Source organism: Notechis scutatus, chromosome 2 (assembly GCF_049901735.1).
Source record: "Notechis scutatus isolate UNSWTSFEM ecotype Mainland chromosome 2, rNotScu1.2, whole genome shotgun sequence".
Classification (NCBI taxonomy): domain Eukaryota; kingdom Metazoa; phylum Chordata; class Lepidosauria; order Squamata; family Elapidae; genus Notechis; species Notechis scutatus.
In genome coordinates this window covers 94,370,520-94,387,310 of record NC_142010.1, presented here as the reverse complement: position 1 = coordinate 94,387,310, position 16,791 = coordinate 94,370,520, and the positions used below count along the sequence as shown (strand labels likewise).

At 36.2% G+C, this 16,791-nt stretch overlaps 2 protein-coding genes across 5 annotated transcripts in view; one reads left to right on the top strand and one right to left on the bottom strand.

Annotated features, from left to right (window-relative positions):
* Nucleotides 1-13,382, top strand: part of RARS1 (arginyl-tRNA synthetase 1) — a 28,557-nt gene extending 15,175 nt beyond the window's left edge. For both annotated transcript variants that reach the window (XM_087955484.1, XM_087955485.1), the window contains exons 6-15: nucleotides 1,981-2,102; nucleotides 2,438-2,558; nucleotides 3,733-3,862; nucleotides 4,598-4,702; nucleotides 6,491-6,669; nucleotides 7,095-7,204; nucleotides 9,331-9,436; nucleotides 10,268-10,440; nucleotides 11,635-11,882; nucleotides 13,177-13,382. In XM_087955484.1, coding sequence (XP_087811610.1) covers nucleotides 1,981-2,102; nucleotides 2,438-2,558; nucleotides 3,733-3,862; nucleotides 4,598-4,702; nucleotides 6,491-6,669; nucleotides 7,095-7,204; nucleotides 9,331-9,436; nucleotides 10,268-10,440; nucleotides 11,635-11,882; nucleotides 13,177-13,286 — 1,404 coding nt within the window. In that variant the 3' untranslated portion in view covers nucleotides 13,287-13,382. The remainder of the gene's footprint in view (nucleotides 1-1,980; nucleotides 2,103-2,437; nucleotides 2,559-3,732; nucleotides 3,863-4,597; nucleotides 4,703-6,490; nucleotides 6,670-7,094; nucleotides 7,205-9,330; nucleotides 9,437-10,267; nucleotides 10,441-11,634; nucleotides 11,883-13,176) is intronic.
* Nucleotides 13,383-13,678: 296 nt separating this feature from the next.
* Nucleotides 13,679-16,791, bottom strand: part of LOC113426258 (rho GTPase-activating protein 7-like) — a 100,925-nt gene continuing 97,812 nt past the window's right edge. For all 3 annotated transcript variants that reach the window (XM_026688619.2, XM_026688627.2, XM_026688635.2), the window contains exons 13-14: nucleotides 16,584-16,760; nucleotides 13,679-16,211 (exon numbers count right to left, since the gene is read on the bottom strand). In XM_026688619.2, coding sequence (XP_026544404.2) covers nucleotides 16,109-16,211; nucleotides 16,584-16,760 — 280 coding nt within the window. In that variant the 3' untranslated portion in view covers nucleotides 13,679-16,108. The remainder of the gene's footprint in view (nucleotides 16,212-16,583; nucleotides 16,761-16,791) is intronic.

The following is a 16,791-nucleotide window of genomic DNA, read 5'->3' as shown; positions in this document are numbered from 1 at the left end:
CAAGCCAGTTTTCTGGCTCCATCTTATGGCTGTTTGAGAAACCATACCCAATTACAATTTCAGCATTCCCTTAAAGAGACAGTATTAAAATGTCTATCCTGGTTTATATATTTTCAAACCCAACTGTTAGGTGACTTACATTCCTAACAATACTTCACTCACAATAGCTGAGTATATATACCGTGTTTCTCCAACAATACGGCCTCCACCAATAGGAAGGCCCAGCATGTTTTTTGGGCATAAAATCAAATTAAGCCCCTCCCCCAAATTTAGGCCTATTTTAAAATATGCAAAATAAGGGGGAAGGGCGGGAGACTTGCCGTTAGGAGCGCCCGGCAGGCCGGAATTCCTCGCCACCAGCCGCTCCTAACGGGCGATCATGGCCAAGCACAGAGAGCTCCCTACTCCCACCTTTGCTGCAGACACCTTTGGCACCCGCCACTGTTGCTTTCCCTTCTGCCCATTACGCCGCCACGTTTGGAGTTGCCGCTTCCGTGTTTGGAGTGCCGTCGCCATTTGGAGCTCCAAACGCGGAAGTGGCAGCTCCAAACATGATGCGGGCAATCTTTTATTTTGGTCCGCGAGTTCAAAGCGAGCAAGAGAGGAGACTGCGATGCCTCCATCCTAGATGGCAACCTCACTAGTGGATCACAACGTGGCTGGAAGCCCGAATCGGCGGGATACGATGGCGATCTTTTTGGAGCGAGAGGAAAGGGAGAGAAGAGTTGCGAGGTGTAATTTGCAGGAGGAAGTGGGTGTACCCCACGGCAGGGAGCCCAAAGAAGAAGGGCTGGTAGGCAACGGAGAGCATCCCGTAGCTCCGGAAGCAGCCTAGAGACGTGCCCGGGAAGAGGCGCAGATGCTGCCTTGTAGTCCCCAAGCCAACTGTGTGCGCTGCCTTTAGTTATGTGCGCTCCGCGCTTTGGGCATCTCCGTGTGATCGCGACCCTGTCCTTTCCATCTGGCGCCCTTGCTGCTTTCTGGCTCTTTAGCAAGGCATCGCGGTCTGGAGCTCTGCCATGCTCGCTCTGAAGCGGACCAAAATAAAAAGATCGGAAGCCCAAACCGTCATGTTTGGAGCGATCTTCGCATTTTGAGTCCGCGCTTGGAGCTCCAACGGCGAGCATGCTCCAAACAGGAGACCGCGATGCCTTGCTAAAGAGCCAGAAAGCAGCAAGGGCGCCAGGTGGAAAGGACAGGGTCGCGATCACACGGAGATTCCCAAAGCGCGGAGCGCACATAACTAAAGGCGGCGCACGCAGTTGGCTTGGGGACTACAAGGCAGCATCTGCGCCTCTTCCGGGCGCATCTCTAGGCTGCTTCTGGAGCTACGGGACGCTCTCTGTTGCCTACCAGCCCTTCTTCCTTGGGCTCCCTGCCGTGGGGTACACCCACTTCCTCCTGCAAATTACGCCGCAACTCTTCTCTCCCTTCCTCTCGCTCCAAAAGATCGCCATCGTATCCCGCCGATTCGGGCTTCCAGCCACGTGTGATCCACTAGTGAGGTTGCCATCTCGGATGGAGGCATCGCAGTCTCCTCTCTTGCTCGCTTTGAACTTCGCCGGACCAAAATAAAAGATCGCCCGCTGTCATGTTTGGAGCTGCCACTTCCGCGCTTGGAGCTCCAAATGGCGACGGCACTCCAAACACGGAAGCGGCAGCTCCAAACGTGGCGGCGTAATGGGCAGAAGGGAAAGCAACAGCGGCGGGTGCCAAAGGTGTCTGCAGCAAAGGTGAGAGTAGGGAGCTCTCTGTGCTTGGCCATGATCGCCCGTTAGGAGCGGCTGATGGCGAGGATGCAAGGGGGGGGAATTAAATCACCCCCCGAAAAGATGGCCTAGCCGTTTTTTCGGGGCTCAAAAAAAAATAAGGCCTGGCCTTATTATGTGAGAAACACGGTATATAATGGAATTATATTTTTTACACCAATTGTATTCTAAATTTTTGGACTTTTTTTCATTTTTCATTCCATATGAAAAGGTGGTGATTGATTTCTCTTCCCCAAATATTGCAAAAGAGATGCATGTTGGACATCTGAGGTCAACTATAATTGGGGACAGCATATGCCGTCTTTTTGAATTCATGGGGCATGATGTTCTAAGGTACGTCATGTAGTTTATTTATGGGCATGCTCATAACGTATTTAGAGATATAGTGCTTCTCTTTCTGTGAAGTAGCCACACTTTATTTTCAATAATTTGTATGACACAAATGTATCAAAGAAATGTAAGAACTCCTCTGACTTGTAGTCAACTATGTTAATTAAGGAATAAGCCCACTGGAAATACTATTGTAGTTACTTATCTGGCACAGTATTTTTAGCCCAAAACACCACAGAACTCTAGATGAACCATTTCAGTTAGATTAACTGAAATAGTGTTTTCCAATGTAAAGATTACCTGTACATTACACTTGGTTTATTTTTCTTGTTATCCAGATTGAATCATTTAGGAGATTGGGGCACCCAGTTTGGGATGCTTATTGCTCATCTGCAAGATAAATTTCCAGATTACCTCACTGTTTCTCCACCCATAGGAGATCTCCAAGCTTTTTATAAGGTATTGTATCCACAATATTTGTTCCTGTTATTATAATTGCTTAGAAAATGCTTGATGTTTTGCACAGTATTGAAACAGTATGTTTGTTTTTCATTTTCATTATTTCTTAATATAGTTTTTTTGTTAGAATCTTCTTAAATTGAAAGGGGTCAGTACAGATCATTACATGAGAAAGAATCAATATTGCAGCAAGTAATATTTCAAACATTTATTCAGAGCTTTTACTAACTGCTATTCTTAATTAGAGGGAAAATAGTTGAATCAGTTAGTTCAATCCAGTAGGAGAAACTGCAGATACAGTCATCATCTGCATATGTAATATTAAAGAATGGGGGGAAAAATCAGTCAAATAACAGTTAATGCCATTGACAGCCTATTTCTGGGGATTACAGGAGGCAGCAGGATGGGATACTAGACTAAAATCTCCTTAGATCAATAGGATATATGTTTATGACCATCCAGACTACATAAACATTTTTCTGTCGAGGTATTGATGGAATGAATCCAGAGACATATGATTGTATCCTTGCATGATGGCGTTACTACCAGGGTTAAAAGCGAGTGTGTTCTTTCCACTTCTGGAGGAACTGTCCCTGAACATACAGGATTTTGCTACACATTACCCAAACAAAAGTAATGATTGGGCAAGGAGTTTAAGAAGACAATGTCTCTATAGCTGCAGATATTTTCAGAGAGTCACTCAACTCTTTTTAAAATTAGATGCATTTAGATTGCTTAAAAATCGGCACTTCTCCATTTCTAAGCATGGGGTGTGTGAATTTAATTCCAATGAGAGCAGATTTTTATTCTCCACTTCTTTATAGAAGAACTATCATGTCAGCAATTGAAGATTATGCAGATTAATAGCACAGAAAATTTCCCATGAATACTCAAATTCACATACAGTAAACTCATATGTGAGTGAGGATTCCCAATTTCTCTTCAGTATTAGAGCTGTAACTTATAGTGTGCTTAATTTCTGCATTTGTTAAAACATGATGAAAAGATCAAACAGTTAAAATAGCTGAAATTGCAATTGAGATAGTTATGTTTATTAATTTGAAATTTAATTAATGTTGCTCTTTTTATCTACTCTAAACATTAATGCTGCTATGAATACTTTGATTGGATTCCATTTAATGCACATCACAGCATCTTTATATTCTTAACCAAGGAATCAAAAAGAAGGTTTGACACTGAGGAAGAGTTTAAGAAGCGTGCATACCACTGTGTGGTCCTACTGCAGAGCAAAAGTCCAGACATCATTAAAGCTTGGAACCTCATTTGTGATGTATCCCGAAAAGGTGATTTTTGAAATTTTGACGGGTTTATCTTGACTCCTTTTGAGCATTTTCTTAGAAAAAAACTTTTCTTAAACAGTTGTGACTTGAAATTATTTTTGTAGAGCATTGCTGAAGCAAAAGAATTTTGAATGTACCATTTATGGTGGAAATTTTTGAGAGGTGGATATAAAGTTGCTCTTCTATGAGGCCAAGATCCAGTCTATAATACGAAACTTTCCAGTGTTTTGGGTCTTCTAACTACTAACATATGACAGCATGAAAGAAAAAAGGGAGGGAGTCACCTCAATAAAGAATGTCCTGAAACAGATTTCTGTCCACTGTTTTTCAACAACGGTTTGCATAGGGAAGATTATAGTTGATTTTAAGGCCTAGTTTCTTTTTTTATTATACAATTTTATTTGTAGGAAGCTCTCAATCAATTGTGTGAAATTTTCAGTTTTTCTCTTGCTTACCTTTTCTGAGTGCTTAATATTATTCTATATGTCGATGAAGATTCTCAGCTATCCAGGTAGAGTTAGCATTACCTATGAGAGGAGAGGATACCACTTTAATTATTACTGTGTTTTAAACTGATGACAAAGGCCTTAGTGAATTTCAAGATGAACCCAACTTTTTAACATTGCTTCTTTTCCATATAATTTGCTGTTGTACTATTCTAATCACTAGATTTTCAACTTAAGTATTTCAAATTCTTCACTTCCGTGTGCTTAGATTTTTTTTCCTCCTCTTGATCAGAATTCCAAAAGATCTATGACTGCTTGGATGTTTCCATCATAGACAGAGGAGAATCATACTATCAAGATAGGATGCATGAAATTGTAAAGGAGCTTGAAGAACGAGGTAACACATCTGTATTGGAAGTTAAATAGCTGACATATGTTTAAAATGATAATCCATTTAATGTATGTTTCAGACCTTCAGGAAAGTTTGCTTTTATTAAAATGTTTTATTATACCTAATCAGTAAACCTAACTAGGTACCATTAGCCTGAAATTCAAAATTACTTTATTTTTCTTTCATTTGTCATGAATTTAGAGAAGTAATATACAACTTTATTTCACTGATTTTTACCTGACACAGGATAAGATTATCAAATTTGCTTTGTAGCGTCTTTTCAGAGAGAAATTGTGACAAGCCAAATATCAGGATGACACCAAATACCATGCAATATTGTTTGCAATATTTTTATAGCCTTATGTAATTTCAATGATACAAAAAGCAAAAGAAAATGTTTGTACATGCATGTTTTGGATAGCTAGTATAAAGAGAAGTTCAGACAAGTAAAAAAATGGGTTAATGCATGAGTGATCATATAGAGACTCTTTCTTGATTGGTCAATTTCTGAGATAGCTATTCTTTGATAAGATGTTTTTTCTATTTTATGTTATTCCCAGTTTACTGCTTGGTTGGGCAGCTTTCAAATACAGAGATTACTGTTTTGTATCCTCTGGTCTGGAAAGAAAGCATTACATTGCAGCTTGCTGACAGTAAAATTGGGCAGGATCTTTGACTTCTGATTGGTTCTTTTTGTTATCCTGGTTGTTAATAAATGTCCATATTAGATGTAAATATCTCCCATGCATGATAAGCCAATGTTGTTTGAGACACAATGTTGATATGAGAATCTTCTATGTACAATATGTCCTTATCTATTTGAAGTGTTGCTAGTTTCTAACAATTTCCAATTGTTGCCATTCCATCTCTTAAAAGTATTCACTAGCTAAAAATTAAATCCTTCATTTAGCCATTAAGATGGCCATCTATAGCTCTATGGCATAATTAACCCCAGATATTTTAATCTAGGCCACCTAAATTCAACATACAGTGAGAAAGTTACCTTTGAATTACACACTGTAAAATACTGAAGACCAGTAGTAGTTCTCCATAATTCTTTCATTGTGTTTCATCTCTTTCTAAACCAAACAAGTTGGATTTTTTTTGCTTCTTTTTACATTTAACTCTGAGTCCAATAACTAACAATATCATTGCTTCCTATGTTTTAGATATATGACTTCAACTAACAGCATTTGTTGTATTAGGAAGCTAAATTTATAATCTGGAAGTATTTAATACTGGGTGATTCTTTTGTGAATGATTAATAATATCTATAGGTTTCTGATTGCTGGAACATAGGAATTAAATCAATCTACTCAAGATAGAAAGTAATAGATGTTACATTTGGGAATATAATCAGATAAATAGTTCTTGATTACATCTGGAACAAAGCCTTATGTGAGAACAGAATGAGAGTTAAATTGAGTCCAAAACCATTTGCTACATTGTCCACTGATTCTTTTTAAAAATTTCAGGCAACTGGATGTTTTGTTTTTCTTCCTTTAATCAAACTCTAAAATCAGAAGTTAAGCCCATCTCAAGAGATAATTACCATAGTTGCATTAGAATTGGCAGATGTAGAAATTTTAAACATTTGACTCCATTATCTATGCCTGTTTGCTTGGCTTGGAGTATGTATGGCTTTATGACAAGTTTTGTTGTAAATCTTCATTGAACTGGTTTTTATTTATCCATTTTTTGTATATATAAAAAAAGTAGATTTGCTTCCCAGACTTTAATATAATTTTCCATCTGTTTTTGCATGGTTACCAGTAATGAATTTTTTATCTTTAGGGTTTCTACAAATGGATGATGGCCGGAAGGTTGTATTTATTCCAGGATGTTCTGTTCCTTTGACAGTTGTGAAATCTGATGGGGGTTTCACATATGATACATCAGACTTGGCAGCAATAAAACAGAGGATTTTCGAAGAAAAAGCTGATTATATAATTTATGTGATAGATAGTGGGCAGGTGAGCTTCTCTAACCTGTGTTTTTTCTGTTTTGTAAAATGTTTTGCTTGTAGACATTGATGTGATCCAAAGCAGATCTAGATATACTGTTCATTTAATTCTCCCTCCCATTTCATTAGTTCCTGTAACTTTTTTGTCTGTTATTTTTACCCATTGACAGCCCATTAAACATAAATGTATGAAGAAACACAAAATACAATCAGTTATTTATGCTTAACTAATTAATATTCTAATATATTTTTAATATCCTGAACAAAAAGAATCTAATCATTTTGAGTATTGAATCCTACTGGGAGGCCGGTTCCTTCCTTGGTTCTCAGGACAGTTGCTCCCATTGCCTTCTCTGAAACAAGGCACATTTTATTAGAAACATTTTTAGACATCATAATTAACAATTGATACTTTAATCCTGTTTTGTTTTGCAGTCTGTTCACTTACAAACAATATTTGCAGCAGCTCAGATGATTGGCTGGTATGACCCCAAAGTGACCAAAGTAATTCATGCTCCTTTTGGAGTGGTATTGGGAGAAGACAAGTAAGTGTACAAAGTATTTTCTATTTTTGTTGGAGAGGTGGGAAGTGTATGGGAATGTGTATGTCCCTTGAGTCTGTCTTGACTCTTAGTGACTATCTGGACAAATCCTTACAATTTTCTTGCCAGCAATTTCAGAAGTGCTTTACCATTAGTTTCTTCTGTCTGATATAGAATAACTGAGATCACCCAGCTAACGTCACATCTAAGCAGGATTAGAACTCAGAATTTAATTGTTTCTAGCCTATTGCTTTAACTACTCAACTCTTCTTCAGTATGCCTTAAGCTAGATTCTATTAATCTCACTGGAGGAATTGATATCCTTATTTAGGAAGATTAATAGAGAAAAAAAACCTATTGATTTGAACCATGCAATATTCAGGCAGTTTTAAGGAAATAAACTGTTTATATCAAATATTCAGTTTTTTTAATTGGATGCTTTTGAAGCTGCTCCTTTTTCTGAGCTACTGCCTGAAATGAGGCCAGTATCAATCTAGAATCTAGATGGATGAATAGTCTGACTCTGTATAAGACTTTCCTTTGATTTTTTTTTTGTAATACCCATTTTGACTTTTTTTTTAAAAAAAAATTCTGAATAGTTCTATCATCAATTCAATTGTGACATGTATTTTGCCTTGATTTTTTAAAGCATATTATTCTTGCAGGATGATTAGAATGATGTTTGGTTGTACATTCTGCAGCTTTACTTTGAGCTATAATTGAATTTACTGTATATATAAGCTATTAAGAATAGCTGTGTAGACATCTCTTTTTTGATCTGCATATTGTAATTATCTTGTCTGTTGGAAATAAGAGTCTTCTTCATCCATCTACACAATTTTATGAGCATGATTAATCAAACCTTCGTTAACTAAAGTAACAGGTTAAGTAATACTCAGGAAGCAATATTTTTTTTTTAATTTGGAAAAAAACTTCCTCTTTTCTCCATCCAGATTTTTATTACTAACTCTTGTCACTTCTTTCTTTTATTGTTCTATTTTAGATCATGCCCATAAATTAGGGATTTACCATCTGAGGCATGCAGAGCCACATGAAGCCCAAAATCTTTTTGCTATTAAATTATTATTTTTAAATTTCAGTCACGTTTTTAAAATTTATTTATTTATTTGTTAAATTTATTTGCTGCCCATCTTGCTTTGAGATTTTTGGACCGTGTGTGGTGGCTTAAAATTTACACTGTAAATTATATGAGGACTAACTACAGTAATTAACTAAATTTAATTTTATTACACTAGAATCAATGAAACCTACTGTTTGAGGAATGGAACACCAGAAGGTTTTGGATCAGGATCAGTGTGGTCCAGAGGATGAATGGAACACTTCTGAAGATTCCATTTCTCTAGACCATACTGATCCTGGCCTAAAACAAGCTTGTTTTGTCTGAAGCATCAGTAATTTCTTTCACACGATTAACTTGGAGCCATTGTGGCACAGTCATTAGAATGCAGTATTGGAATGCAGGAGTTCGATCCTGACCAGCTCAAGGTTGACTCAGCCTTCCATCCTTCCGAGGTCGGTATAATGAGGACCCAGATTGTTGGGGGCAATTTGCTGACATTTGCAAATCTCTCAGTGAGTGCTGTAAAGCACTATGTAGCTGCATATAAGTGCTCATCTTATTGCTGTTGCTAACTTCTGGAAAACTACCAAACCATGCTTGAAACAGCTAAACCAGTTGCTGGAAAAAAGACATTTTATTACATCTAAAATAGAATACTAATGCTAATCATCATCATCATATAATTAGGCTTTATCTATTTAGGAGTGCAGGGAGAGTTTGATTCCTAGCATACCTCATTAAGACAACTTGTGACATTAATTGAAAAAAGTGCTCCTTCCCAAAATTAATTATAATATTCCCATGTTCAAACTAAAATTCAGCTTTAATTAATCCTCTTAGTTTGAGTCTGGGTATTTACACTGAAATTAAAATTTAGATTCTTTAAAATCCATTCATTTTTTAATATAATACCTGTCACCATGGATACAAAGAGTTGTCTGTTTGGGATGTCACCTTCATGCTGTTAAAGCTAAGCTACATTTGGAATATAATTTATTTAAATGAGATACCATTTCAGGAAAGTAATAATTTTCATCCTTTCTATAAGAAAAAAGTTCAAAACACGTTGTGGGGATACAGTACGACTGATTGATCTTCTTGAAGAGGGACTGAAGAGAGCAATGGATAAACTGAAGGAAAAAGAAAGAGATAAGGTAATGGATTGCTTTTTTTTTCTTGAATCCAACATAGTAATTTTGCCTTTATACAGCATGCCCTGCACTTTGTATTTTATTTTGTTTAAATTTACTGGAATTTTGTTTTGCTAATTGTATTTTTTTTGTTAACAATGAACATTGTACTAAGATGTTCCATCTTGGGTACTGTTTCATAATGCTTAAAGCTATCATTGATGTTTAAATGGGTAGGGAATAGAGACAAGATCTACCAAGATATTCTCTGGGAATTCATACATTCAGAGATTAATTTTTGCTCTGGTCTGTATACTGTTGTATTATCTTGGCTTTTCAGCAGATGGCAGAACACCATAGAATGAAGGATAGGATAGGACCACTTTTATATTGATTGGGGGTGGTGGTTCACTGCTAAGAAATGCTTTTGTACCTTACCCAAGTAGAATGATAATTTAACTTTTCATTGGTGACCTCAAGTTTTTTGCATATATAAATAGAGCTTATGCCAACATCATTCAATTGTTTTAGGAAATTTTTTAAAGCCACTTGTAGAGTTGAGCTAAACTGTGTGTTGAAAACTTGGAGAATGCAATCTTCCAGCAACTACCTCCAAATAGTAGCTGGAAATGATATAAGTTTGTTCGTTTATAAGGTGTCATTTGATGCTACTTGACTGTTTTTGAAAGTGATATGATTTATCTAATCTTTTCAAGCCTTTATAGTTGTATATGACTGATATACTGCTTTTCGTGTATTTGTTCATCCTTTGTGTCTTTATCTTGCTGGTCATTGATGGTGATTAAATAAACTCATTCATTTGTTTGAAAAAAAATGGTTTCTTTGTCTTAACAGGTTCTTACAGCTGAAGAATTAAAGGCAGCCCAGATCTCAGTTGCCTTTGGTTGCATTAAATATGCAGATCTGTCTCATCACAGAATAAATGATTATATTTTCTCTTTTGATAAGATGCTTGATGATAAAGGAAATACTGCTGCTTATTTACTTTATGCCTTCACTCGAATCAGGTAGATATATTATGCTTTTATGTTTCAAGTTATCATGTATGATAATATATAATATGGGACAATTAATGCCTTGCTCTACTTTTAAAAAAAAACTTTACCTAATAGTCATTTTTAGAACACTGAGGCTATGCTGATATGTGCTAAACTAGCTAATTTGTTAACTATAAAAATGGAATTTAACTGTCAGTATGTTTAACAGTCTTGCTTTCACAATCTATAGCTATGGACATACATCACTAATTATTTTATTGCCCAAGGAAGCCGGAAAAAAATAAACATTTAACTTTAAACTTTAAACATGAAAAGCAACATACAGCCCACTCAGCAATATATTTTGCTTTAAGGGTAAGATTTAGTAATTTGATATGGTAACCTTGGGCATACTTGCATGGCATGCGTAGTGATTGGAGCACAAAAACCTATTACAGTTCTGCAATTGGGGTTCAGTAGGAAAGGGCTGCTGAGGCATGTATTGAACCTGCTGGGACCTCCTTCAATCAAATACGCCTTTTCCTGCTCACTTGGCACAGGCTAAGGAAGATGTGTGGCTTATTTTAAGGAATTTTTAATGTGTATTCATGAGATCTTGCATAAGAACTCAAGATGATTCACATGTGGTTGTTTGATACCTTGCTCCATTATTTTTATAGAGCAATTGATGCCTAAAGTGGCTGGTGTAGCTTATACAGGGTTTACATTAACTCAGGACTTTTCAGATATGAAACATCAGTTCAACTTGTGAAAGTTAAATTAAATTGATTTATTGCCCAATGCATAGCAATATTCTCAACTAAGGTCAGCACCTGGTTGGAGCTAAGGCAACAGGATCAACAGACTATGGGTCAACATCTCTTGAAGTATTGGACTTACTTCACTTGTGGTTATGTAGGGATTCTTGGGTGATCCTTATTTTCACTCCATCCCCAATTTCTGGCATCCTTTCTGCTACGGGACTTACAGCATTTTCAAAGTGCACCTTTCAAGACGCAATTCTATATTTTAAGAAGCAGTATTTAACAATATTGTCAAAACGATGCATAATACCTAGCCATCCTTTTGGGATAAGTCAGTAATTTTGTTATGTCTTTGTTCTTGCGTCACACAATCTTTTTGGGGACTGCAAATAAAGATGTTTTTCTAGAGAAAGAAGGCTTGATCCCTTGGCATCTAATCTAAGGTTTATTTCTGTGACAGATCTATAGCAAGAGTGGCTAATATCAGTGAGGATAAACTACAAAAGGCAGCTGGAACAACAGAGATAATACTGGATCATGAAAAAGAATGGAAACTAGGCAAATGCATTTTGAGGTTTCCTGAAATCATCCAAAAGTGCTTAGATGACCTTTTACTGCACACTCTCTGCGACTACCTCTATGAGCTAGCCACCACATTTACTGAATTCTATGATAACTGTTATTGTGTGGAAAAGGATAGACAAACTGGTGAGTTACACCTTAGTATTTTGAAAGTAAAGTGGGACAATTGTGTGACAGCCCAACAGTGATGGGATTCAAAAAGTTTTACCACAGGTTCGCTGGATGTGGCTTGGTGGGCACGCTTTGTGCATGTGCGCACACTTTGTGTCCACGCGGGTGCCAAACGTGCACTTGGCGCAGATGCAGAGGAGTTTGTGCAGGCACAGAGGCATTCCAACTCAACCTCCTGCAAGCCTGCACTCTCCCAGTAGCTTCACCAGCTGTCACACGGCACTCTGATCTGCCGCACAAAGCAGCTGCGCTTCAAAAGCAGAGGAGGATATGGGAGCCCAAGCGGTTGGGTGGGCCCAATAGCAGAGCGGTGGAGAGAACCGGTTCAGTCTCTGTTGCTCATCCGCCGCTACTGGCTCGGCAGAACCAGGCTGAACCGGTAGAATACCGCCACTGCGCCCCAAGTTTGACAACTCAATAAATACAAAGATTTGTGAAAATCTTTCCTTTCAAACCATGTTGGATGGAACCTCATACTGAAAAAAACCTATGAGACTTTTTGTGCTAAATATGTTTTCAATTTTCTATTTTAGAAAGGTATTTATTAATACCACAAATAAAATTATAAATCCTTTGAAAAAACCCTGCCATGATTAAAAACCCTGCCATGATTGCAAAATAAATACATGGTTGGATAGACTGAATTTAAATTATAGCTGCATTGGATCTCTTATGGATACAAAAATTTGAACAGAATCATCACAAAAGTAGAGTACTGCAGATAGTTCTCGACTTACGAACACAATTGAGCCCAACCAACTATTTCTATTGCTAAATGAAATAGTTAAGAGAGTTTTGCCCTTTTTTATTACCTTTTCTTGCCACAGTGAAGAGAATCACTGCAGTTTTTAAGTTAGTAATGAGGTTGTTAAGTGATTCTGGCTTGCTCATCAACTTAGCTTGTCAGAAGGTTGCAAGAGGAAATCATATGACCTCGGGACACTGCAACAGTCATAAATATGAGTCAGTTGCCAAGCACCTGAATTTCGATCACATGACCATGGGGCTGCTGCACCGGTCATAAGTCACTTTTTTCTGTGCTGTTATAACTTTGAATGGTCACTAAATGAATGGTTGTAAGGCAGGAACTACCTATAGACTGTTCTTAAATATGTGATAAATTAACAGGAACTGATTATAACTGCCTGCATAATGTTGTGTTATTGAATCTGTAAAAAAGGCAAAATATGTATTTCTGAAAGGGCTGCATCTAATATTTATTTTTGTGCTGTGTCTGTTTTGTATCTAGGTGAAATAGTGAATGTGAACATGTGGCGAATGCTCCTGTGTGAAGCAACAGCTGCTGTGATGGCCAAAGGTTTTGCTATCTTGGGAATCAAGCCTGTCCAAAAAATGTAATTAAAATGACTTTTAAAAACTGTTAGAAGCAAAGGATAAACAGTTTCTTTTTTCCTTGCCAGGATTAGAACTTAATAAAAATAACAGATACTCAGATTGGATTTTCTCTTTTTTTTTATCGGGCCAGAAGTGCTTGCAATTGTGTTTCACCAAGTTAGATGTCTTTTCAGCCACAAAAGTTATATGCAGAGACAATCTGTATGCATTTTAAAATTTGCATAAATTTGTCATGTTTGAGCTCAGTAAAATGGAATATTTACGTCAGGCTTGTGCGATTCTAAATGAAAAAGGGATCATCTAGCTCTTTCTGATAGTTTACCAAGTCATATGTTGCAGGAATTGAAAACATACAGTGTTATAAAATACGAACAAAGTTACCTGTGCTACACATATCAATACTGAAGTGACGAAGCGCTTCACCTTTTTATTAAAGGTGCATTGTCAATAAATCAAGCATGTGAACAATTTTTACCAGTTATTTTGACAATACAAGTGGATGAAAAGTAAAATACTGCAGCATGTTCAACATGTTAAACTTAAAGTACCAATAATATTAAATATATTATTTTCTTCCTCCTCTCCCCTCCCCCTTTTCTATAACTAAAATTGCTACTTAGCTGCTAAATATTAGCATTCACCAGCTCTCCATGTCTAAAGATTTGTAAATTGATACCATCTGGCAAGAGGTTTTTTTGTTGTTGGAAATATATAAACATAGTAGAAATACAGAAGACTTCTTTTACAATGGCTAGCATTATTACACAGAATGTCTTTTCAAAAAAGGTACATTTTATCAGCACAAATAAATCAATTTGGCCACTTAGTTATTCCTAATGAAAGCAATAATGAAATGCCTAATAAAAATAGTTGTAATAAACACATTTCGTTCACTGAGGGGCTTGTAAAATGTCATATTAATATGAAATGTATGTGTTATTATAATAGTATATAAATATCTACATCAAGTATACAATTAAGGATTAGCTAAATATTTACAACACCCTAACAAAATAGCACGGATGGCAGTATGTATAAAATATAGCACAAAGTAGAGTACCCAAGTGGAATGCTGCAACCAGCTTTTATGTTTAAAAAAAATCATTTTGTGCTATAACACTTAAATCAGATGGCTTGGCAGACTGAGGAAAATACCGAATTTAAAATCATTACTAACTGCATGAAAACACACAAAATAGAGTAGTAGTTCTCCCCTGCCTTCTCCAGATTTATTTGTTTGTTTATATATTTTTCAGTTTCTCAGTGTGACCACCCTCCATCCATATATTAACTATATTTTTAAGATCAATCAAGATGAGCTTGGTATTGGCATTTCCTGCAAGCAGCTGCACAAAACGCCACTGTAAAAATGAACGTTGAACATCCTAAATAGGATAGGCTGTGACACAGGTGTGAGGTGTCACCAAAAATAGGGCAGATATTTACTTGAATTAGCAGGGATTTTTTTAAAAATCCCTTGTTACTGTATACACACACAGGGCAGTCATGTATCTTAATGTGATTGATTACCTTGATTCTATCAAGCTAACTGTAATGTTAGGACTTGTTTGTTAGAAACCATCCATTAATTAGGAATTGTGGATTACAGGCTTATGCAACTGGAAAAACAGTATATTTTATAGCAAGTAATAAAAATACTAATTCTACAGTACCTTGAGAAATATTTTTAAGCTTGTGGAGCTAGAGGTAAAAAATTCAATCTGCATGCCAAAAGTTACTGGCAAACTTGGGGTAACTTATTTCATAAATGAAGAAAAAAATCTTTAAAGAGCTACACAAAATGTCCAAGATCAAAGTTCCATTGTACTGGAACGAGTGAGAAAAGACAATTAGACAGAAGTGGAGTGGTAAAAAAAAATCATTGTAGAGGAGTAAGATTATGCCAATGATTTGGCACAATGCCACAATATAATTTGCTATGTTTTGCATAGCAGATACAAACTGGTTTAGCATGTATGTAAAGCTAGTGGTTGTCTGATTCAATTTCTCATTCAAAAATTTTTTCATCCAGTATGGTAAATGAAAGCTACTCATGGACTTTTTTTAAAAAAAATTGAGATTATCTTCAAGTCAGTCTAACTGCATTTTTCAATATAAAACAAAAACAAATAAATGAAAACTGGGCATACTAAGTAAATACAGAATTTGAATCTAGTGTTTTCAGCTCCATGTATCACTATGTAGTTAGTCCTCGATTATTTCCCAAAAGTAAACATTTTCCATTTAAAGTGCCTATTCTGCTTTGAACATTGCCTTGAGCGTGTCTTATAAAGCAAATTGAAAAATTCCTGCATTAAAAATGGATGTATAAATTCTCAAGTAGATTATTGTGGCTACTCAAGATACAAAAATCTTTGACCAACATATATATAATGTAATTAGCTTAGCTTAGCTTCTTATACAAGCATCACTGTTTCCTAATATGTTACAATAATAAAAATAAAATCAGCATAAAAGCTGGTCAGGCTGTAAGCTGCTGATATAATTTTACTATTGCTTTCACATTTTCAATCAATAAAACATCTAAAAATATATCTCATTTACACAGTTAAAATAGACTATTAAAAGATGTTCCTTATAAATAAATTAAGAAATAATCAAAATAATTTCATTTTCTTGGCAAAACACTAAAATAATGTGTAAATTATTCAGTTGAAAGGTACGTTTATACTGAAATTTCATTTCTAAAATTCTTCTTCGATAGCTTTATATACAGCTTTCTCAGTTAATCAAATTTGAAAATGGTAACTGAAGCCATCTTGCACTATCTTCGTCTCCAGAAGCATCAAATGGTTGTCTTTGGTTTAATTTCGGTAAGGGGATCCTTTGAAAGAATCTTTAATCCTTATCATGTCTGCAGCACAGATATGACCAAAAGCCCTCTTATACCATTCTGTGGTCCGCCCCCTGACAAAAAAAAAAAAAGCAATATTAGGAACTAGCATTGTTTCTTTCTGACTTCTTTTTGGGGGAGTGGGGTGTCATTTCACATCTATTGGTATAAAATCATTAATTATTTTTCTTTTTAAAAAAAAATCACCTTAATTCATATTTCTGTAACAAAAATAGACAGACTATATAATAAATAATGAACTATGAAGAAAATCATACCGCCACCATGATACTTGCAGGCTACGGTATATAAGTGGGGAGTGTATCTCACTCTCACACTGATGATGTTATGAAAGTGGGTAATGAAATACCCTCAGACAAACAACTAAGCTCAGAGCATCAAGGTAGGTAAAATTTTAGTTTCAAGGAAAGGAATAGAAGAAATACCTGGTATCTATTTGACAAACATATGTTACTTTGGATTTCTGGGAACCAGCAACAACTTCTATAAGGTATTGGTAAAGTATGACTTGAACCAAAATCCCATTCACAGTAGCACCTTTGTTATCTGTTGAGGTAGCTGCTAGAATACATGTGCCACTTTGAGGATCAGTCCGCCAAGTCCTAGAAATAACAAAGTAAAAAAAACCCCAAC